This window comes from Phaseolus vulgaris, chromosome 4 (genome assembly GCF_000499845.2).
Source record: "Phaseolus vulgaris cultivar G19833 chromosome 4, P. vulgaris v2.0, whole genome shotgun sequence".
Taxonomy (NCBI): Eukaryota; Viridiplantae; Streptophyta; class Magnoliopsida; order Fabales; family Fabaceae; genus Phaseolus; species Phaseolus vulgaris.
The window spans coordinates 41419739-41443503 of NC_023756.2; the positions used below are offsets into that span (position 1 = coordinate 41419739).

The 23765-nt window shown below is 33.9% G+C and overlaps 2 protein-coding genes across 2 annotated transcripts; one reads left to right on the forward strand and one right to left on the reverse strand.

Annotated features, from left to right (window-relative positions):
- The first annotated feature begins 1796 nt into the window (after window positions 1-1796).
- Window positions 1797-12454, forward strand: LOC137837688 (ABC transporter B family member 28). Its single transcript, XM_068646790.1, has 16 exons — window positions 1797-2272; window positions 3416-3603; window positions 3800-3823; window positions 4226-4327; window positions 4576-4666; window positions 4944-5044; window positions 5130-5180; window positions 5267-5395; window positions 5645-5707; window positions 5782-6061; window positions 6485-6633; window positions 6717-6806; window positions 6883-7017; window positions 7104-7160; window positions 7259-7315; window positions 12003-12454. Exons 1-16 carry the CDS (start codon window positions 1915-1917, stop codon window positions 12237-12239), a joined length of 2112 nt encoding a protein of 703 aa, XP_068502891.1. The 5' UTR covers window positions 1797-1914; the 3' UTR covers window positions 12240-12454.
- A 930-nt stretch (window positions 12455-13384) lies between these two features.
- On the reverse strand, window positions 13385-14909 carry LOC137837689 (uncharacterized). The gene is made up of 2 exons (XM_068646791.1): window positions 14350-14909; window positions 13385-13899 (listed from the first exon to the last, which is right to left on the reverse strand). The coding sequence occupies exons 1-2, from the start codon at window positions 14803-14805 to the stop codon at window positions 13624-13626; spliced, it is 732 nt and encodes a 243-aa protein (XP_068502892.1). The 5' UTR covers window positions 14806-14909; the 3' UTR covers window positions 13385-13623.
- Window positions 14910-23765: the final 8856 nt, after the last annotated feature.

The window sequence follows — 23765 nt, forward strand, 5'->3', positions numbered from 1 at the left end:
ATATAATCTTGAATATAAATCCTCATAATAACACAAAATGATATAATCTTGAATATAAATCAGGTCAAACACTAAGTACAATATCTTTAAATCTTTATTTATTAATGACTTTATTAATGAATAAAATAATTAATGAATATTATCATAAAAAATATATAAGTTTATATATTAATTAGATTTAATTAATATAAATAGAAATAATTAAAGATGACTAATACTGAAGATAAATTAAATATAACTAAATAAAACATACCAGTGCTTAACTGGATATAAATTAAATTATATAAAAATAATCAATACATAACTGGAAATAAATTAATAATGTAAATAAGATGAATTAATGTGTAATTAAAAATAAATAAATAAAATAGATAGGTAAATAATATAAATATATAAATAAAAATAGATCAATCTATAACAAAATATAAATTAAATCATATAAATAAATAAAATGAATCAATATATAACTAAAAATAAACAAAATAAAATGAACGACAATATATATAAAAATAGATTAAATACATAAAATGATCTTAGAAATATCTTATTGAACCATCATAATTATAAAATAAATACGTAACATATAAATAAAATGATAAATATATATATTTTTTATCTTAATTACAACACATGACACACTACAAAATAGATCAATACATAACAAAAAATAAATTAAATTATATAAATAAATAAAATGAATAAGTGTATAACTGAAAATAAACAAAATAGAATAAACGAGCATATATATATAAATAGATTAAATACATAAAATGAGCTTATAAATATCTTATTGAATAATCATAATTATAAAATAAATACGTAACATATAAATAAAATGATAAATATCTTTTTTTTTAATCTTAATTACAACACGTGATACACTAAAATTAGAGGACAAATATTTTGTTTTTTGTTTTCTCTTTCTCTTTATTTTCTTTCTCTCTTTTTCTCTTCCAAGTACGTTAGATTCAATTGACTATATGCATTTGAGAGTGAAAAAATTGTTCCGTGTTTAGTGATGTGTTTGCAAGGAGTTGCTTCTTAAACTCATCTAATGTGTTTAGTGATGTTTTGTAAGGAACATTTTCTCTAATGCAATTTTGTCATAATGGGAAAAAACAAAATTATTTTAATATTATTTAATTCTGATTTATGTTTAGATTATTTGAGGTTATACTAGCATACTCCTTCTAAGAAAATAAAATAAACAAAAAAAATATCGTTTTAATCTTATATTCATTAAAATAATATTGTTATGATTAATTTAAAATATGGTTTATTTTGAAGTTTGAAACTTCACTATAGTTTTTTAAAAAAAAAGATTTCGATGAATTAAGAATTTTTTTTTTATCATATCTCTAAGTTATATACTATGTAGCACAGACACTCATACGACACAAACACGAATACAGAAACAGAGATACGTATGATCTCTAACATGTAGGATACGGAGACACGAATTTGTTTCTTATTTTTATAATCATAATAAAACTTTATATAATAAGTTTGAGTTTTTAGAAAATTAATGTATTTCTTTTTTTAAGATTATGTTAGACCCGAGTTAGAATTGTCAGAAATCCAATAAATATTTTTTGAATTGGACACTTAACCGATAAGTGTCATACGAATGTTGTGTCCGAGCTTTATAGGTGGAACTAAAATAAAAACTAACTTAAAAAAATATAAATAAAATTAAAAATGAAACAAGATTTAATTCTTAATTTTTGTTTGTTTGTTTTTAACATATTTTTCTAACAAATGAAAATAAAAATAAAAATTGGATAAATAACACTTTCAGCATGAGTGACAGCAGAACGGAGTCCCAGAAGCAAAAAACTCTGTTCTTCTTTCACTTCCTTACTCTCTCTGCACCTCACAACGCACAACTCTGTTTCTTCATCTTCCACAGAACCAATGGCTTCTGCAACACTCTCTCTGCATTACCCACTCCTTCTTCTCCGTTCTCCTCTTTCTACCAGAATTACCAAACCACCCCTCTCACCCCGACCCCTTCTTCTCCCTCACCCTCTCCACTCGCGATTCCTCCTCCCTCCGCCACGCGCCTACGTCGCCGCGCCCGCATCCGACCACAATTTTGGAGACCCGGATCCGAAGGTGGTCGGGTTGGGTTCAGAGAACGCGAAGCCGCAAAACGTGATCACGTGGAGCCTCCTCTGCACGCTTCTCATGAACCACAAACTGCGCCTGGCTCTCATGGTCGCAACGCTCTTCGCCTGCTCCACCTGTACACTATCCATGCCCCTCTTCTCCGGTAACTTCACTTCTCTCTTCCCCATTTCATAACTAAATTAATTAACCAATTACCTAATTTTAATCAATTGCCCAAATTTTGAACCTCTCATTTATTTTACATTTTTGAACTGATGAATAAACCTTTGTCTTGTTTTGTATAATCACAACACTTAAAACTATACCTTTTGTTTTTTGTAATAACGGATTATTCATTGTCAGAAGAAAAGTAACATTAGCACAGTATATTCCGAACTGCTTGGTTAAGAAATACAATCTGCATATATCAACCAAAGTTTTCTTTCTAAAAGAAAAATTGAAAATGAGTTATTTGTATTTGTATAAAAAAATATCATAGAAGAACTCCTTCCTGTGTTTAATTTAATATATTGGTGATATTTTTTTAAAACTTAATTAAATTAATGAGTTTGATTAGTATGTGTAATTAGTTAGAAGTGTACAAGAAGATTAAGATATGGACAAAATGATTAAAGGTTTCTTTATGTATTATATAGATACGTACTTTTTAGAGTTTTTCTCTTAAAAATATGGTTTTTTCTTTCTATCAACTAACATGCTGTGGTTATGGTTGGGTTTGGATTTTGGGAATGTTACAAACTCAACTTTGAGTTGAAAAATTATTTGTCAAATCTTCTAAGGATATTACTTTTCGTGTTAAACAGAAAAATACTTCTTAATTGTGAAAAAAAAAAACATGGGATTTCAACAGTTGAAAATTTTGTTCGGATACTTGAATATCTATTTGTTTGCTAAAAAAATGAATAATTTTTCTCATAAATTAAAATTAGTTAATTAGTTTATATAATTATATATAAGTATTGTTGGAATATATATATATATATATATATATATATATTTAGGGATCAAGTTAATAATTTAACTATTTTATGTTTTTAACTTCTTTTAGTGAGTGCCCAACCGTAGTTGGGAATAATATGGTTATATAAATATTTGTTCTAGGAGAACTGGAAATTTTTTTTCTCTTTCTTTTGTAGAAAATGGGATGATGAAGTTATATTTTCTCATGGAAAATAATTTGGATTGTTGTGCAAATTTGAATTTTCAGTGTAGTTTACTGTTCATGCATATGATTTAACCGTTGATCATGTTATATATGCATTCTTATGCGTTGTTGTTCTTTTAGGACGGTTTTTTGAAGTTCTAATTGGAGTTAGACCTGAACCGTTATGGAAGCTACTTACTAAAATTGGAGTTCTGTATGCCATGGAGCCACTTTTAACTATTATTTTTGTTATAAACATGAACATTGTGTGGGAGAAAATTATGTCAACACTAAGAGCTCAGATCTTCGGAAGAATATTGATTCAAAAGGTAGAGTTAAATCTTTCTAAAAGTCCTGCTAATTTGTTTTTTCTATTTATTATTTTTATGATTAATATTATTTCTCATTGGTAATGCTTGGATTGGAGATAGTTCATCGTTAGAATATATATGGCTGTTTTATTATTGATAGAAAGTTATTTTGCTTTTATTGATTAATCATATAGTTTTTTTTTAATTTGTGCAGATTGAATTTTTTGACAAATACAAGGTATGTGTATGAAATTATTTACATTATATGTGCTTTTACTTTTCCATATTTATGATGTGTCTCTTGAGATATTTGGGCTAAGACATCGTAAGCAGAAGCGGATAGCCATTGTTCTGTCACCTTTACCTGATTGATTGTTATGCGTAGTATTCTATATAGTCTTTGTCTTCACTCCCTCCTTTCAGTGCTTTTGTCTTCTCTTTTCTTTGTATTCTATGTTTTCATCTATTTCTGTAACTTAGTCTAAATATCTTTCCAATATGATTTTATGAATACCAGTATATTATTTAAATTTTTTTATTTTATTGAGCTAATAATATCATTTTGTTTCTTTGCTTAATGATAGTGTACACTGACAAAGTAGGTGCAAAAACTTTTGCACTTTCTTGGATTTGCTTATAGGTTGGTGAACTCACAGGTTTGTTAACATCTGATTTGGATTCTCTTAAAAATATTGTCAGCGAGAATGTATCAAGGGATCGCGGATTCAGGGCATTATCTGAGGCAAGCAACTCTACACCAATGTGAGCTTTATATTTCCTATATTCAAGCATGTGTTGGTTTATTCCTTTTTCACTTTGTTCGATAGACTTTCCTGCTTTTCTTGGGGAGTGAAAATTTTACCACATTTTTTTGGTGTGAAAGAAATGCTTCCATGCCTAAGAGCGAACCTTTCTTCTTTTGTCAATTATGTTGTACTCATGCATATTTTTGTTTGCATTTTGCTGCTTCTGCTCTCTTTGTTCTTGTAGGTCATTGGAACAATATTCATACTTTTTTCTTTAGCACCGCAACTGGCACCCATTCTAGGTGTTCTGATGCTCGCAGTTTCCATTTCAATTGGTAAGTTTACATTTTATCTGATGAAATCAATTCAATGACCATGTTCAACACTGTTATGGTTTATTATAAAAACCAGAAATACAATCACCTATCTTGTATTCATCCTTTCTAAAATGTTAGTTAAATGACCTTCATAATTTTATAAATGGCTTATATGCAATCTGACAATTGTATGTAGCTTGAACAGTAAAACAGTAATTTGTTAAAAAAATTTGGAAACATTATTTTTCATTTCATGTATTCTTCCCTGGCGCTGATTCATTTTGGTCCTCTGTAGCTATCTACAAGAGATCTACATTGCCAGTTTTTAAAGCACATGGGAAGGCCCAAGCATCTATATCTGACTGTGTAACTGAAACGTTTTCAGCTATTAGAACAGTGAGTTCCCATTAGTTAATGTTTTTATTTCAAGCATTTGTCTTGTGTGTTGTAATGGCATCAATTTATAACGGTGTGCTTACAGGTAAGATCCTTTGGTGGTGAAAAGCGCCAAATGTTCTCTTTTGCTAATCAGGTAAGATTATTTAAGGACCAATAGCTAATTTAAGAAGGGTATGTCATTCTCTAGATATTCCCATGTTATTTATTTGTTCAATACAGGTTCTATCTTTCCAATCAAGTGGGATAAAGCTTGGGACTTTCAAATCTGTAAATGAATCCTTGACTAGAGTTGCTGTTTATATTTCTTTAATAGCATTATATTGTCTTGGAGGAAGCAAGGTTAAGGCGGTAAGCAATTCTAGCTTATAAAACTTGTCTTTTCTCTATATAATTGCAAATTTAATCATGATCTTCTCTCTTTATTGCCTTCTGCAACATATTGTCAAATATGATTACTGTTGCTACTTATATCATTATGTATGCATTATTTCTTCTGATTTAACTTTCTCTTATGATCATATACATCTTTCTCTTATTGCGTTTTACATGGATTTGAACATTGAATATTTCTGAGTTGCCCTTAATTCTTGCTTTCAGGGTGAACTCTCTGTTGGAACCATGGCATCTTTTATCGGATATACTTTCACTTTAACATTCGCTGTAAGCTATTTGAGTTTCTTGACTTTGTTTTTCTTTATATTTTTATCCTCTGCCTGTCTGATTATGTCTTTCAGGTTCAAGGACTGGTTAATACTTTTGGAGATCTTCGTGGAAGTTTTGCTGCTGTTGAGAGGATCAACTCTGTTTTTTCTGGAGTTCAAGTTGATGATGCCCTGGCTTATGGCTTAGAAAGAGAACTGAGACAAAAAGCAGTGGATGATGAAAACTATAAATTGGTCTTATCTAATATTTCTACTGAGAATAGCCAAAAAAATTATTTTCACTATATGTCAGCTCTCAAAACATCAAGCAATTTATTTAGCTTAGCTTGGTCCGGAGATATTTGTCTTGAAGGTATCTTTATTGCTATTTTGTTTGTATCCCTTGTGACGTGTTGTTTTAATGGATGACTTGCTAATGTTCTTGTAATTGGAGCTTTAATAACTTGCTACTTCTCTTTTAGTCATGAGATGAACTTAAGTTACTAAATGTATGAATTCTCTTTTGAGGGGCTTTGACTTTCTGTTGGTTGCCTCTTAAGGAAGAGATATTATCATCCAATTTCAATATTAAATATTTATGTCCATCTGACAATTGAAGTTTTAGTTTCTTACTTGATCTCTCACTCTCTCTCACAGGCAGACATATTACTTTTACAAGTGTAAAGTAGTTCTATAATAACATAACATTTTCATAATAATCTGATTTATTTTGTAATGTATACTTCTTTTATTTTTTTCCTTCTCTTTCAATGACTGTGCTCATATCATACTGCAGATGTATATTTCTCTTATCCATTAAGGCCGGATGTGGAAATCTTACATGGCTTAAATTTAAGACTAAAATGTGGAACTGTAACTGCACTAGTGGGTCCAAGTGGTGCAGGCAAAAGTACAGTAGTCCAGCTATTGTCTCGATTTTATGAGGTTTTGATTTCAGTTTATGTTGTAAGATGAAGTTTCATAGTTATCTTGAAAATACATACATAAAGTAATCTTTATTTCTGCAGCCAATAAGTGGCTGTATAACAGTTGCAGGAGAGGATCTCCGAACATTTGACAAGAGTGAATGGGCCCAGGTTGTGTCTATTGTAAATCAAGTAAGGAATAAGAAGAATCTTATGTATGATATTAAACGTATTGCTTTCATTTCTTTACAAATTTTACATATTATAGGAGCCTGTTTTGTTTTCGGTGTCTGTTGGAGAAAACATTGCATATGGGCTTCCAGATGAAGATGTCTCTAAAGAAGATGTCATTAAGGCAGCAAAAGCTGCAAATGCTCATGACTTTATAATTGCACTTCCACAGGTTGGTTTGTCTTCTGAGTATGCCGATGCTTTTATATAGGTACGATAGAAAAATTGTTCTTATCACTATTTTATTTTTCTTGAAAGGGCTATGATACACTTGTTGGTGAGCGTGGAGGCCTATTGAGTGGAGGACAGAGACAGGTACAGTGGAGTTCACATATATTACACTCTCCTTGCATGGTATGCATTTTACTCATGGACACATTCAAATTTTTTTGACTCTTGTTTCTGAACTACAGAGAATTGCTATTGCCCGCGCTCTCCTAAAGAATGCTCCCATCCTTATACTTGATGAGGTGATATTTTTTGTTTAATTCTGTGTTTTTCTATGTACTCTCTCCATGCTTCACATAGACAGGGTTGTTTGAAATTGTGTGATTTGTACACACGAGTACTCTTATTTATTGTGAAGAAGAGATATAATAACAAAGAACAAAATCAATACTTAATAATGGGAAATATTTCTCTATCAAATCATACTCCCCTATTTAATGTAAGCATGTCACATCTCTAACACCCCCCTCAGGCCATAATATATACAACATGAGTCAAGCTTGTTACATATGCTATCAACATGGGAGCCCTTAACACCAAAGTTAACAAAGTAAATGATGATTTGTCCTCAGAGCACCTTCTGTCTCACAAAGTGATAGTCAATTTCTACGTATTTGGTCCGCTAATGAATAGCAACTTGATTTTTGCATACGAGTTTGGTACCTTGAGTGCCTCTAAATTTAATTCTTGGAGTTGTCTAACTCATGTAATCTCACAAGCAGATACTACCATGACATAGTACTTAGTTTCAGCACTGGATCCAAAAACCGTTTTATACTTCTTACACTTCCAGGAGATCAAATTTCCTCCATTGAGAACACAATAGCCAAAAATGAACTCCCTTTTTTATGGTGATCTTTCCAAATCAGCATAGAGTAAAAAATAATTTTGGAATTGCCTTTGTCCTTGTATATTGATTCGCAACCTAGTGCATTTATAAGGTATTGAAGGATACTCTTGGCACTTTACCAATGACCATCACATGGATCCTTCCAAAGTTGGCTAATCACATAAATGCAAATGTGATGTCTGACCTAGTGACAATGAGGTAATTAACTCTTCCTACTAGACAATGATATCAGGGTCTTTTAATGACTCCTTTGACCTAGAAGAAGCTTCACATTTGGATCCATAGAAGTGTCACTTGGGCAACTATTAAGCATACTAAATTGTTAGAGAAAAATCCAACAACCCATATTTTGATTAAGTTTTGTTAGAGAACAAAGTATAAAACATTATTATATTCGTCTATAAGACGAAAGGATTTCATTTACAACAAATCATGGAAGGCTCAAGTATTCCATGTGATAGACGATAAGATGCGTTGCAGTCTCATTTCCCTCTAATAAGCAATGTTTTGCTCAGATGATAAGCACATAGACTAAAGCTAATGTTGTACTTCACGAAAATACACTTTATGCTTATTCTATGTTGCAGAGAAACAACTCTTTTTTTCAATGTTTATACAGAGACATCTTTCACGAAGAAAAACACATACATATATGGAAAGATTTAGTTACAATTTGTAAAGTGCTGAAATGCTGTTGAAATTTTTCATGAACCCTAAAACTCTTTTTGAAAACACTATTGTGTTTATTAGCGAACTAGTAGAGTGCTTAAACCTTGTATACATTGTAAGACGTTACCTTCTCTAGTTAGCAAACTCTTGGATATTTTAGATGACGTTTTTCACAATGAGTCATACCAAACTCAAGCTGAGTGGAGGTGAACCAACCAAACTATGCTCAAGGAGATCACTTTAAAGCATAGAAGGAGCAACAAAGCCTACAACCAACGGGTGAATTGTTGGAGAGTGTAGAATTGGATGGTTAATCCATATGCATTTCTTGCAATTTATCATGAAGGGAAACATTTTTTATGTCCAACTAATGAAAAAGTCAATGATGAATGACAATCAATAGCGAGAAAATGACAAACAAAGATGATTTTGGATACTGAGGAAAAAGTGTCGCCATAATCAAGTCCAAAAATTTGAGTGTAACTCTTAGCTATCAAGTGAGCTTTTTAGTGAACTATGGTGTTGGAACATGAGCAACAAGTGGGGCTGGAAGTACAGGTGGAACTTCTAGAAGAAACATTTTCAACGGTGGAAGAAAAGAAAGAGCATTTTCAAATAAAGTAACATCAATAAAGACAAGATACTCTTAAAGTGGTCAAGAGAAACATTTCTATCCTTATGGAAATAGGAATGACTAAGAAAAATACATTTTAGGAATTTTACAAATAGTTTATTTTTAGCTGGAGTGAGATCATGAACAAAACATGTACTCCTAAAGACACATAGGGGCATAGGATGAAGGTGTTGTTTAGTATTTCAAGATAGAATAAGGATTCTTCTGATTGTTTAAAAGTAATAAGGGCATGCGGTTAATTGGATGACAAATAGTAGGAATGACATCTCTCCTAAAACGTATGGAACACTACAATGAGGAATGGTACAAGTTGTTTCAAGTAAGTGATGATTTTTGCATTTAACAACTCTATTTTGTTGTGATGCATGGACACACGATGTCTGATGAAAAATCCGCTATGAATTTAGAAAATATCGAAATTGGGAGGGCAAATACTTGTTTGCTTTGTCAATTCGTAAAATTTTAGTTGACATACCAAACTTGTTGCAATTCAGGAAAGAAATTTTGAAAAGTAGCAAAGCATTGAAACAATTTTTTCATTGAAGAAACCAAATACAACGAGAAAAATCATCTATAAATGTAACAAAATAAAAATATCCCAATGTTGAATATACACAATTTGAACCCCAATATCGGAATGAGTTAAAGCAAAAGGCGATGTACCATGTTTATTGACACATGACCATGAAAGGTACAAGTGTGTTTACCAAACTAACACAACTCCTACGGAAAGGATGTAACATTGGAAAACTAACACTTTAATTTTTCCACACTTGGGTGTCCAAGACGTTGATGTCCAAGAGCAATAGAGGCAAAGGAGACATAGGCAACCGTGAGCTGATATAATCTTCCAAACTCATGTCTTGTTCCAATCATCCATTCAGTGTATTGATCATGTACAAGAATGTAACTGTTTACAAATAGAATAAAAATTCTCGAGTGTGGGTTAGTTTGCTAATAGAGATTAAATTAAATGAACAATTAGGAACAAATAAGACAAAATGTAAGGAAGGCTAGGAAGAGAATGGATTTGTCCAATAGTCCGAACTTTAATTTGGGAGCTATTTGCAAGATTGACAAAAGGCAAGGTGTCCAATAAAGTCAAGGAAGAGAAGAGATTGGTTAGCAATCATATGACTAGAGACACCAAAATCAAGGATCCAACATCCAAGAGAAGGCGATTGGGAAATGAAGGGTATAATCAGACTGTCATACAGTTGTAACAGGTGAGGCAACTTCATTGCCCGTGGAAGCTTGTTGTATTTAGCGGTAAAGATAGTAATATATGAGGCTGGAGTGGAGATTTGGTCACATTCATTGATCTGAGATTACCCTAGCTTTGGTTTGACACTTTTCTTCAACATGTTCCCAATGCTTACTGTGTAGAACATGTCCCCAGTGCTTACTGTGTAGAACATGTCCTACACGTTGACATGATTGTGAGGTAAGGATAGAAGAATCCCTTGTAGATGTGGAAGAGGATCCAAAAGCATGTGGGGTGGAGAGTGCAACAACTGCTTTGGACTGTCATAGGTAGGAGCACTGGGTCGTGATAAAATCTATCTTCAAATTGTAGCAAGGTAATGTTGTAGTCTAGGAAAAACAACAACTGTGAAGAATTGTCCATATTAGTTGTGAAATGTCTTTGCATCATTACTAAAGGGCACAAGTGATATATTCTACAATGAGGCGATCAAGGTTACCAAGGTATGTCTACGTATCTATCTTTTCCAATGTAATGTTAATAAAGCTAAACATCATTAAAATACAGTTTCTTGGCCTTTGTGCACATATCAACACTAGTATCCAAAGTCTATAACTGTACTTGGAGGTTGAGAGCAAGGGAAAACTAGAGAAAACTGCATGGAGAGGTGTCAATTTGTTTCCAATGTGCTTGATTGACTGTTGGAACGTTTGTGCTTTTGGTGGTCAAGTAGGCAGCGCAGCCTTGTCCTTGAAACCACAACTAGACAGCAACAGCTCAAGTTGGCTGTTCTGGTGGGTTTTTCATACAGAACAAGGAGAACATTGGTGAAGGCCACCACAGAGCATACAACCACAGAAAACTGCACTGAACCATACTCTACAAAATAGAGTCCGTGGAAGGGGAGGGGGAGGAATTTGCTGGAAGGATTGCGAGAGGAAGGCGCATGTCTGAACGCAAGCAGTGCATAAAAACATGAGGTGCGTAGGCGGCAGGCCAGAGACAGAATTGGCTGCCAGAGGATGGCAATTCTGGTTGTGTGGCACATCAGTGGTGGGTCACGCCAGAAAAGGTGACGGCCAGATTGGATAGTGATGAGGCACTTTGTGGAATAAAGGAAAAGGAAGGAAAAAATGTAGAAATTTCATACCGTTTAGAGAGGATGGCTTGTAATTGCGTGATCTATAGCAACGAGTTCTCTTATGTATGATGAAAAAGAGATACAGTAATTAAAGTAAAATCAATGCTTAATTTGATATTTTCCTACCAAATCATATCATATCACTTAATACTTCATTTCATCCTAACAAGGTTCTGGGAGGAAAATACACATCCAGGTCCAGCCATTAGAACTTTTCTTGTTGCTCTTTAAGCTGCTGATATCTACTTGACCCATTGTTCCAAATTGTAGATCGCATAACGCAATACAGTTGCAACATTTTATCTGTTGCTGCATGTAGACGTGATTGCAGACTGCATTCACTCGTGTCAGACCAAAACAATCACAATTTAAAAGCCTGATATGATCCTATATATGCATGTCTTGATTTTTGACATTCTTTGCTGGTGCAGGCTACCAGTGCCCTGGATGCTGTCAGTGAACGCTTGGTCCAGGATGCTCTCAACCAGTTGATGAAGGGAAGAACCACTTTAGTAATAGCCCACCGATTAAGCACAGTGCAAAATGCATATCAAATTGCAGTCTGTTCTGAGGGCAGGATTGCAGAATTAGGCACTCATTTTGAGCTATTGGCTAAGAAGGGCCAATATGCTTCACTGGTTGGCACCCAAAGGCTTGCCTTTGAATAAATTGATATTGTGAAAGTGTGAATATTTTTTGTTGTACCAAATAGCAATGCAGATACATAGAGCTGGATAATTTGCTGGCAGCCTGGCAGAAAAAAGAGAGATTGAGAGAGTGCAAAAGAAATAGTATAGTCAAAGGAATATTGGCTGTAGCCACTCTTACTCACATTGTTACTTCTCAAGGTCTCATCTTATTGCATCAAATGGGTTTCAAGTTACACTTTCCTTTTTAAAATATCTATTACTTTTAGGACTTAATGTGTTTATTTCAAAATGTCACTCAAAAATTAAGAAAACGTTTTTCTAAATCTTATTAATATATTACTTTTATTAATTCATAACTACACTACTTTTTAAATAAAGGGTCTGTGAAGCATTATTTTGCTATAGTAATTAGAGTAATCTTGAAATCTGTTTATTATTTAAACGTATATAATTTGAACGGAATAAGTATAAGATTATATGTTTATCGTTATTTTAATGCCTAAAAAAATGTAGCATAAAGAAGTTTAATATTTACATGTGCTATCTTTTTTTTTTCTTTCTAAAGTTGGCAAATGTGTTTTCCATATCCAAACATGTCAAAATACAGATATAAACTAAACAAATAGTTAATGACGTGGCTAAAACCATCCGAAAATCAAAACCCCAATTATCTTTATATATTAGTATTAACTGTAAAATCATCAACAAAAACCAGTATTAGTAATTAAAATTGTAGTTTTAACTTTTTTTAAAAAAAATCGTCCAAATATTGGTTTGATGTCTAAATTTAAATTCAATTCAATTCAAGCGTTTTTTTTTCTCAATTATATTTTTTTATTTATAACATTACAACTTGAAACTTTATAAAAAGACTGCATCACAGATACGAATGATTTGTTGGTTTTTCATAGTCAATAATAGGACATCTTTTAAACATGTATTATTATAATTGCAATAAAATATTGGCCAAAGTATAGGAAACCCTTAAGCCAAATTCTGAATTTTAATCCAATAAAGGATGCATGAGAACAAGGATAATATATTCCCTCATAAACCAAAAAGTTCAGTGTTTGAAAATATTCTAATACAAAAGTTATGAACTCAGTATCTTCTTTATACCCAAAACCATTCCTCAAAAAATAGAGGTTAAAAACACATTGGGATAATAAAGGGTTATGAATATTGTATTTGACTTCACTCTTCTTTACTTAGTACATCTATACTTGCTTTAACTTCAGTGTTGTACAAGGCTGAATAGGGTAAACTTGTTCAATCTTAACTTCTCTCTAGTTTCTACAAAGTATATCATTATCTTCTACTATTTCACATTCATCTTCCAACTTGGATATTATGACTTTGCATAGGTTTCAACTTTCAAGAAATGTCCAAATTTTGTGAGATCTTAAGATGAGGAAGAAATGGAGATTACAGCCTTTAACTCAGCAAGGCACTCAGTTGGGAGACCAAGGAAGGAATTCATAAAGAAATCATCAATAGGGTCAACTGTGGCTACACCAACTAGTCTGCACTTTCCCTCCTTATCCAATCTCCTGCCTCTTCCACTCTTCATAGTTCCTTTTGTTTCTTCAGAAGTCAACACTGTCTTCACCAACAGTGGAGGAGCCTTATAGAGACTACCAGCAGAAAACAAAAACTTTGCCTTGAACTCAAGATCAACCTAGTTAAAAAATCCAAACAATCATATAATCAATTGGGTAGTTATGGCACAAAACTAATTAGAGAGACACTTATGGCAAGTTAAAATGACCTAACAGTTTTTTCTCTTCACAAGTAGAAGTTCCTCTAATTAACTTTTGTACAAATATATGGAGAGGCAGGGAGAGAGAGATTTTTTACAATATCATTTAATCACAAATTATCACACACACATATATATAGAAATTTGTTAAATTTTGTAATAACTATTTCAAAAATCATACCAAAGATTAATTCTGTTAAATTGATAGTATCAAAGTTTTGGCAAAGACTGTACATGCCTACTGGTATTTCTTAGTTTCTCTTTTCAAGAAAAAAAGTTGAAACAGACACTAAAGCTCATCATAAGTTGTACACATTATGCACAATATTTTCAATTTGAAGCATAACCTCCAGAACTTAAATGTTTTACCTTGCCAGATTCTTGGTTAATACTTCCATGCAATGCTTCTGGAACTACTTCGATCTTCAAAAATGGTGGCAATGGCAATCCAAGAAACTTGGCAGTAGAACTTGTTAATGGTGGAATATACAAACTTTCAAGATCAAATGAAACAGGAAGGTCATTGTTGGCTGGACCATTCTCTGTAACCTTTGCAGCAATCCCAGTTCCCATTCCCCCCTCTGCATCATATTCAAAATCAGGATACCTTGAAATGGCAAGCTTGCAACCCTTTTCTGTCTTGAAACTGACAGTGTAAGCCTCAGACGTTGGATTTTCAATCCTTGTGCTAGTGGAAATGGTTTTTTGCTGTTTTCCACTTGAGGAAATGGAAAATAAGATAGTGTTTCTTCTTCTAAGCTTTGGTTTCTTGGTGCACAATTTGCACGGTATTGGTGAGCTTAAGGAGTTTATTTTGCAATTCATCTATAATGTGTGTGATTTACTTGCTCAAAGATAAGGTTGAACTCTAGAAATGTATGTTGATGAGCAAAATGAAATTATCAAAATCTTAAGCTCATTCTCTAAAGCCACCAAAAGAATTAAGATATATGAGGTTGGTTATGCTTGTGGCTATGAATCTTATCTTTTCATGTGGGGTCTTCTCTTTGTGCAATAGGCAATTAACACTTGGCAGTGTAGAATGGTTCATAGGATTTCATTGTTTTCCAAAATTAAGATATTTTATCACAAGTAGGATTACTATGGCCCTTTTTTTTTCATTAATCCATTTAGATCTCAATACTAAATTTCTCTTTTACATTGGTTCAATTCATTAAAAAAATCAATAAAAACTGGATCCTGCAAAATTAAGGCATGAGTTTTTTAGTTTACTGATGAAAAAGTTCTGGCTTAAATATTATTTAATTTTTAGTTTATTCTATTTATATCCATATAAATGTTGGCAATAAATACTTCAATGAAAATAAACTATAAACTGATGCACTGTCTCGAATTTCCCACCTTGAAAAAGATAAAATAATTACAGAAGAGCTTTTGGGTTCTTTCTTTTGGGCTCATTCCCAAAAGGGTCTTATAAAAATTGTCCAAGTTTCAAATTTATGAAATAAACATGTTTTTCTTTCTCTCCACTTTCATCTTTTTCATCTGCCATGCATCCTCCATTTGCTTTTGTGTTTGAGTGAGAGGCTTTACCTCAACAGTTTCATCCTCGGAACCCGTTGTCCTGCTGCATTGTTTGAAGAGGTTATTTTTTGAGTTTATATTTGTTATCGTTGTTACTAATTTATTTTGGATTGGATGATCGTTTATATTTGTTATTGTTGTTACTAGTTTATTTTGGATTAATGATCTATGAATTTTTTTGGATTGTAACCTCTCAAACTTATTTTGAAATTTTGTATACAATTCGAAATGTATTTATGAATCCAGAAATAATTTCTGGAATGCATACTCTTGGGAAAAATGGGTAATTTTTCTACTAAAACAGAACTCTAAAAGAGCTACCCGACAAATAATATTGAATAAATAAAGCGGAATAATAAAAGAGATAAAGAAGAAAAAACAAATCAGAAAATTGTTAATGGAGTTCGGCCAATTTAGCCTAATCTCCGAGCATAGCAAAAACAGTTCACTTTTATTATTATGGGAGAAGATATTACAAATTGGGATATATAACAGTGAAGGATGAGAGTTTAATTTATAATCCTCAAACCTCCTTCCCAAACAATGAACCCACCGATGTGAGACTTGGGATTAAGCCAAAATCAACAAATCTCCACCTTGGCTTAATTTAAAGTCCCACCTAAAACAAATCTTCTCAAAACATAACAAAAACAAACTTTGTAGTGCTTCAAATTTGCGCTTTTGGGCGCCAACTTCAAATGTGCAAGATATTAACCAAGTCTAAACAGTGTTCAAACTTGGTCCTTGTAACCACCTTGGTGAGCATATCTGCAGGATTCTCCGTAGTGTGAATCTTCTGAAGAACAATCTCCTCTTCTTCGAGAATCTCACGCACAAAGTGATAACGAACATCAATGTGCTTCGTCCGTGCATAAAAGACTTGATTCTTTGCTAAATGAATAACACTCTGACTGTCAGAATATAACTCAAGTTGTTTCTGACCAACTCCCAAGTCTTTAAGCAACCCATGAAGCCAAATTGCTTCCTTCACAGTCTCTGTAATCGCCATATACTCTGCCTCTGTCGTAGACAAAGCCACCGTAGACTGCAAGGTAGACTTCCAACTAACTGGCGCTTTTGCTAAAGTGAACAAAAAGCCAGTTGTAGACCGTCGCTTATCCAAATCACTTGCATAATCAGAATCACAATATCCAACTATGCATTGACCAAGTGATTCATCTTGCTCAAATGTCAATCCAACATCTAAGGTATTTTGGAGGTACTGTAGAATCCATCTCACAGCTTACCAATGTCCCTTGCCCGGATTATGCATGTACCTGCTAACAACACTCACAACCTGTGAAATATCTGGTCTTGTACACACCATTGCATACATCAAGCTTCCAACTGCATTTGCATATGGGACTTTCGCCATGTATTCTCGTTCTTCATTAGACGTCGGATATAAAAGACTACTCAATTTCAAATGAGGAGCAAGTGGAGTACTTACAGGTTTTGTATCTTCGTGTATACCAAAACGTTGTAGTACCTTCTGCAAATACTGCTTCTGTGACAGCCAAAGTTTTCCCCTCTCCCTGTCCCTGTTTATCTCCAAGCCGAGAATCTTCTTGGCTTCCCCCAAATCCTTCATCTCGAACTCTTTACTCAACTGAGCCTTTAACCTGTCAATCTCAACTTGGCTCTTTGCTGCAATCAGCATATCATTAACATATAAGAGTAAGTAAATGTAGGAACCATCTTCAAGTCTGCGCAAATACATACAGTGATCATATTTGCTTCTCTTGTACTTCTGATCCTTCATGAACTTATCAAATCGTTTGTACCACTGTCTCGGAGATTGTTTCAGTCTGTACAATGATTTGCTAAGTTTACAAACCCAATCTTCTTTACCATCAACCTTGTATCCTTCTGGTTGAGTCATATAGATTTCCTCCTTCAAGTCACCATGTAGGAACGCGGTCTTTACATCAAGTTCAGCAAGCTCCAAATTCAACTGTGCTACCAAGGCCAACAAAATTCGAATGGAGGAATGTTTAACAACTGGAGAAAATACCTCATTATAATCAATTCCCTCCCTCTGAGCAAAGCCTTTAGCAACCAACCTTGCCTTGTAGCGAACATCTTTTTTATTAGGAAATCCTTCTTTCTTTGCAAATACCCATTTGTACCCAATTGCCTTCTTACCTTTTGGTAATTGTGCCAGCTTCCACGTCTTGTTCTTCTTCAAAGACTGCATCTCCTCTTCCATTGCACCTGCCCAATTACCACTCTCTGAACTCAGAATGGCTTCTAGGTAAGTGGATGGAATGTCATCAACAACTGGAAGTGCATAGGCAACCATATCCATGAAACGAGCAGGCTTTTGAATATCTCGTCTCTGTCTTCTAACTACAATTGGCGTTGATTGCTGTTGAGATTCTTGGGTAGGAACCTTTTCCTCATCTGACTCTTCTTCTGCCATAGGAGAGTCACTTGTGGTATTTCGTGTTGGGATCACCATTGTCGGCTCAAACTCCACCTGCTTTCGGGCACACTCCACCTGTTGTGGAGTACTATCAACTCCTTCTGGATTTACCTTCTTTAACATGGAAGATTAATCAAAGGTAACATCCCTGTTGATAATCGTCTTCTTTGCCTCTAGACACCATAAACGGTATCCCTTCACTCCAGGACTAAAGCCCATGAAAAGAGCCTTCTTTGCCCGTGGATCCAACTTTGATTCAATCACATGATAATATGCAATAGAACCAAAAACATGCAAAGAATCATAATCAGTTGCAGGTTTTCCAGACCATACCTCTAACGGGGTTTTGCCATCTATAGCAGATGATGGCAAACGATTGACGAGATGTTGAGCGTATGTCACAGCCTCAGCCCAAAACTCTCTGCCTAACTTAACATTAGACAACATACAACGAACTTTCTCCACAAGTGTCTTGTTCATCCGCTCTGACACCCCATTCTGCTGTGGTGTTTTTCTAACAGTGAAGTGCCAAACTATGCCACAATCTTGACATACCTTCAGGAACGGATCACTCTTGTATTCTCCTCCATTGTCTGTTCGGAGAACCTTAATCTTCCTTCCTGTCTGGTTTTCAACTTGAGCTTTCCACTTAAGGAAAATTTCAAGCACATCATTTTTGTTCTTCATAGTAAACACCCAAACTCTCCTGGAAAAATCATCCACAAAAGTGACAAAATAATGCCTACCTCCGATTGACGAAGTTTTGGCAGGTCCCCACACATCTGAATGCACATAATCCAGAATATCCTTGGTATTGTGAATTGCAGTGCCAAACTTCACTCTTCGTTGTTTTCCCAGAACACAATGCTCACAAAATTCAAGTTTGCAAGCCTTCGTACCTTTCAACAGTCCCTGCTTGGTAAGAATTTGCAAGGATTTCTCTCCAGCATGTCCCAACCTCATATGCCACAACTTCGTTGCTTGGACATCCTTCTTAGTGCTAGAAGTTGCTACCGCTACTGTCCCCACCACTGTACTACCTTGATAGTAATATAGATTGTTCTTCCATACGCCTTTCAACATCACCAGTGCTCTTGAAGTTGCTTTAAGAATTCCATCTCGCATCGTCACAACTAGGCCTTTAGATTCTAAAGCCCCCAATAAGATGAGATTCTTCTTCAATTTTGGCACGTACCGTACATCCCGCAAAATTCTGGTGGATCCATCATGATTCTGCAGCTTGATTGAACCTATCCCAGTTGTCTTACATGGATTATCATTACCCATGTAAACAACCCCGCCATCGAGTTCTTGAAATTCAAAGAACCATTCCCGAATGGGACACATATGATAGGTACAACCTGAATCCAATATCCACTCATCTGGATATGATGATGCTGAAAGCGAGACAATTAAAGAGACATCTGATTCCACATCACTTTTGCATTCTGCAACATTTGCATCTTGTGGAGCCTTCCCTTTCTTCTGCAGTTTTGGACAGTCTTTCTTCCAGTGTCATTTCTCATGACAGAAAGCACACTCATCTTTGGCAACGGCTCGACCTTTAGACTTAGACCTCCCTCTTCTCCCCTTTGTTTGGCTTTGCTGACGACCTCTTGCCACCAATGCTTCTTCTGATGTCGTTAATTTGGTTTTCATCTTATCCTGCTTTCTCAATTCATGACTATATAAAACAGAACAAACAACATCTAACGACACATTCTCCTTCCCGTGAAGGAGCGTAGTCTCCAAATGTTCAAATTTATCAGGAAGAGATGATAACAACATCAAAGCCAAATCCTCATCCTCAAACTTCACATCTAAATTCAACAGGTCTGCAACTAATTGATTAAACATAGTGATGTGCACATTCATAGTAGTACCTTGTTGGTAGTCAAATCGGAACAACCTTTTCTTCATCAGGAGCTTGTTCTGACCACTCTTCTTCAGAAACTTGTCTTTCAATGCCTTCCACAGTTTGTGTGCAAAAATCTCGTTTTTTACAGCATACTTCTGCTCTCTGGACAGGCAGGATCGAATAGTTCTGCATGCCAACCGGTTGATGATGCTCCAATCTTTCTCCTCTACCTCTTCTGGTTTCTCTCATTCAACAGCAATATCAAGACCCTGCTGAAAAAGAGAGTCCAAGACCTCTCCTTGCCACATGCCAAAATGTCCAGTGCCATCAAATATTTCCACCGCCAATTTCAAAGTGGACACCGGGAACCTCGACCATGATGACGAGGAGCCCGACACTCTGGATACATCCTTCGCTTCTTCTTCTTGATTTGCCATTACAAACTCAAAATATAGTATTCAATATTACAAATAATTTCAAACAACCCAAGGCGAACCTTCGGCTCTTGATACCACTTGTTGGGAAAAACGGGTAATTTTCCCACTAAAACAGAACCCTAACAGAGCTACCCAACAAATAATATTGAATAAATAAAGCAGAATAATAAAAGAGATAAAGAGGAAAAAACACACCAGAAAATTGTTAACGGAGTTCAGCCAATTTAGCCTAATCTCCGAGCACAGCAAAAACAGCTCACTTTTATTATTATGGGAGAAGATATTACAAATTGGGATATATAACAGTGAAGGAGGAGAGTTTAGTTTATAACCCTCAAACCTCCTTCCCAAACAATGAACCCACCGATGTAGGACTTGGGATTTAGCCAAAATCAACACATACTCCATAATGTATTAATACATTTTGGATTTAGAAATATATTAATGCAGTCTTAAATATATATTTTGTGATGTATTTCTGGTATGGAATACAATCCATGATGTATTTCTACATTTGAAAATGCATTTCATCATGCACACTTTGAAATGTATTTATATTTTTAAAATAAGTTTATTAAGGTGAAATCATTTGATAAAGTTATGGTTAAGACTAGAGGTGGGCATCTCATGTGTGAATTGGTGGAGATGTGAAGCATGGAGTTGGAGGAGGACATGATGAATAGAAGGATTACCTAGCAGACCTTCTCATACCTTGGTACTAGTGAGTTATATTGATGATGTTGCCTTAAGATTGTAGAAGGGTGAGGTAAGAAATAAAACTTCATTTAATGACATTATATTTGGTCATGTGTTATTGTGTATAGTTAGAAACATCAATATATTTTTTTAGGATCGAGGAAAGTTAAAGAGAGTCTTCCATTGATGCTTCATCCCTAAATTGAGGTTGCGGTGCTTAACTCTAGATTATTGTTATTGTGTAACATTAGCTATGAGATTGGTGATAATGGTCTTATTTAAGCCTCTGTGAAAAGGTGACACCAAGACACCAACAATTTCCACATTTTTGTTGGTGTGATGATCTTCATCTTGGATAATGTGTCCACATTGCTACATATCCCCAATATGGGACAAATTTGTAAATGTATAATGTTAGGTTTCGCAATAGCATCAACATTGTTAGTTGAGCTCTTAGGGGTCAACTTGGGTGATGCCATAATAGAGTTGAGGAATTTTCATGTTGCACACGTGAGGTTCAAAGGTGACGAGGAGTGTTTTGTGCAACAGAGACGAGAGTATGCAACGAGAACTTATTTGTTGCATCTTGTTAGATGCACAATATTTATTGATAAAAGTGTGAAATTTATTAATGTGTCGTATTTGAAATTGTTTAGTAATTTGAAGATGTGTGTTGGGTACTCATGGGGAGTTGTCACACTCACCCACATGTATGACCAGATAGGAAATGTATGTTTTGCCCAAACAAAGCAGTTGGATGATTATGTCACGCTTTTACAGATAAATGATATACATATTTGTATAACTTAGACTTATTTTTTAATATAAGAATAATTTCTTAAAATTGTAATAAATGTGGATATATGAGCATTTTCCAAGGATGGGAATGAGGGATATGAATCCCATGTATAAGGAGGTTCTCCTCGAACTACACCACATGTGATTGGATGCCATATATACATCGTTGGCATTGTGCACATCCAATTAGGTGATATTATCTATTATGGTGTGATCTAGAGTTCCTATAAATTCATTGTCTCAAAAGGTCATTTGAGTTTATATTCATGTTCTCAAAATACATCAGGTTCAGGATGTGCACATCATCATTTATAAGAGCCTATTTTATGAGAATTTAGGTATGAGCAGATGGTTCATTGACCCCCCTACCATTTGAAGGAGGTGTTGTGACGCTCATAGGTGATAGGTGATTGCACTTTGTTATGGTGTGATACTGGCTACACATTTTTCTTCGTATGCAATTGGATATATGCATTGGTTCAAATTTGTGTCACACTCATACATACTTCATGGAATGGGGAAGATTGGCCATCTATATTACCCTATGAGACTTAAACACTTCTCTTAAATGGTGTGTCCGTTTCGGACACACATATCGGACACCGACACTCGTAGGACACGTATCGGTGAAGTGTCCAATTCAAAAAATATTTGTTGGATTTTTGACAATTCTAGCACGATTCAAACACAATTTTAAAACGAAGAAATATATTAATTTTCTAAAAGCTCAAACTTATTGTATAAATTTTTAGTATGATTATAAAAATAAGGAACAAATCCTTTTGAATCAACCATGAAAAACATCTTTCTGCTCCAAAAAAAACTGAAACATACTTGTGCACGTAAATCTTTATTGTCAATTTATATAATTCATAATTATATAATATATAAATTTGTGTCCCCGTGTCCTACATTTTAGAGATTATACATATCTTTGTATTCGAGTTGTATCAGTGCCTGTATCAATGTCTGTGCTACATAGGTATTACTACGTCATCAGTCGCATTGTCCAAATGATGACGAGACACAACCGCATCATAACAAGAACATGGACATAGTAGTTAATAGTTTTGTTATGTACTTAGGTATTGCATTATTAAGTTTAAAAATATATTGTACATAAACTTGAAATCATTAGTATATGACTTATTCTGATTGTTTATGACAACCATGTTATGTGCTTAATGTAAACACTTGTATCTGACTAATATAAAATTAAAACCATAACTTTTGTATTAAAGAAAAACAAAATTGTATTACATAACTTCAAAAAAAATATTAAAAAAATCATAAATTTTGAATCCAGAATATAAAATCAAAATACAAAATTCTATTATGGAATGTAAAATCCACAATATTATGTGATATACAATCTGAAATACAAAATATATATTCTAAAATATACTATCTAAAATAGAAATACGTATTCTGAAATTTACAATCTATAGTAAAAAAAATTAACTTTTAATGTTTTAAAATGTATGATCTAGAAAGGTTATTGGATGACACATTTTGAAATTGAAACTGAAAAACAAAAATGAAATACTCATTGAAATCGCGCCATCAACGCTATGAAACGTGATCATCCACTCCACTAATAACTAACAACAACCACCAAACACCAACAATTACCGTCACCAAACACCATCGACCACCAAGTTCACAATTTTCACAAAATATTTAAATGCTTCAACACAAAGATATTGCATGCCTGGTAATTTATTTTTAGTAGGGTAAAATTAAAATTTTAAATTTTATGGGAATGCCGCTTTGAAATTACGAGGGTGCAAAAAGAAAATTCTTTCCCCAAATTGGTCTGGATCACGCTTTTTTTTTTAGCAAAACAAGAATTGGGCTCATGCAAAACTGTTAACTGCTATACTGAACGGGCCTTGTTATTGCACTATAACTTTTTCTTTGTAAAAAATCCTAGAAAAAAAAACGTTTACCTGCTAATGTAAATTCAATACAAATTTAATGTTACTAATTGCATCAACTAAATTTCTTAACTTTGTAAATTAGTTAA

Bases quoted from the DNA above. Each gene is read 5' to 3' on its own strand.
- LOC137837688 (XM_068646790.1), top strand. From the start codon at position 1,915: ATGGCTTCTGCAACACTCTCTCTGCATTACCCACTCCTTCTTCTCCGT. The intron at 4,667-4,943 runs GTAAGTTTACAT...GGTCCTCTGTAG, and splicing joins CGCAGTTTCCATTTCAATTG to CTATCTACAAGAGATCTACA. The intron at 5,396-5,644 runs GTAAGCAATTCT...TCTTGCTTTCAG, and splicing joins GAGGAAGCAAGGTTAAGGCG to GGTGAACTCTCTGTTGGAAC.
- LOC137837689 (XM_068646791.1), bottom strand. From the start codon at position 14,805: ATGAATTGCAAAATAAACTCCTTAAGCTCACCAATACCGTGCAAATTG. The intron at 13,900-14,349 runs GTAAAACATTTA...TTTTTTAACTAG, and splicing joins TTAACCAAGAATCTGGCAAG to GTTGATCTTGAGTTCAAGGC.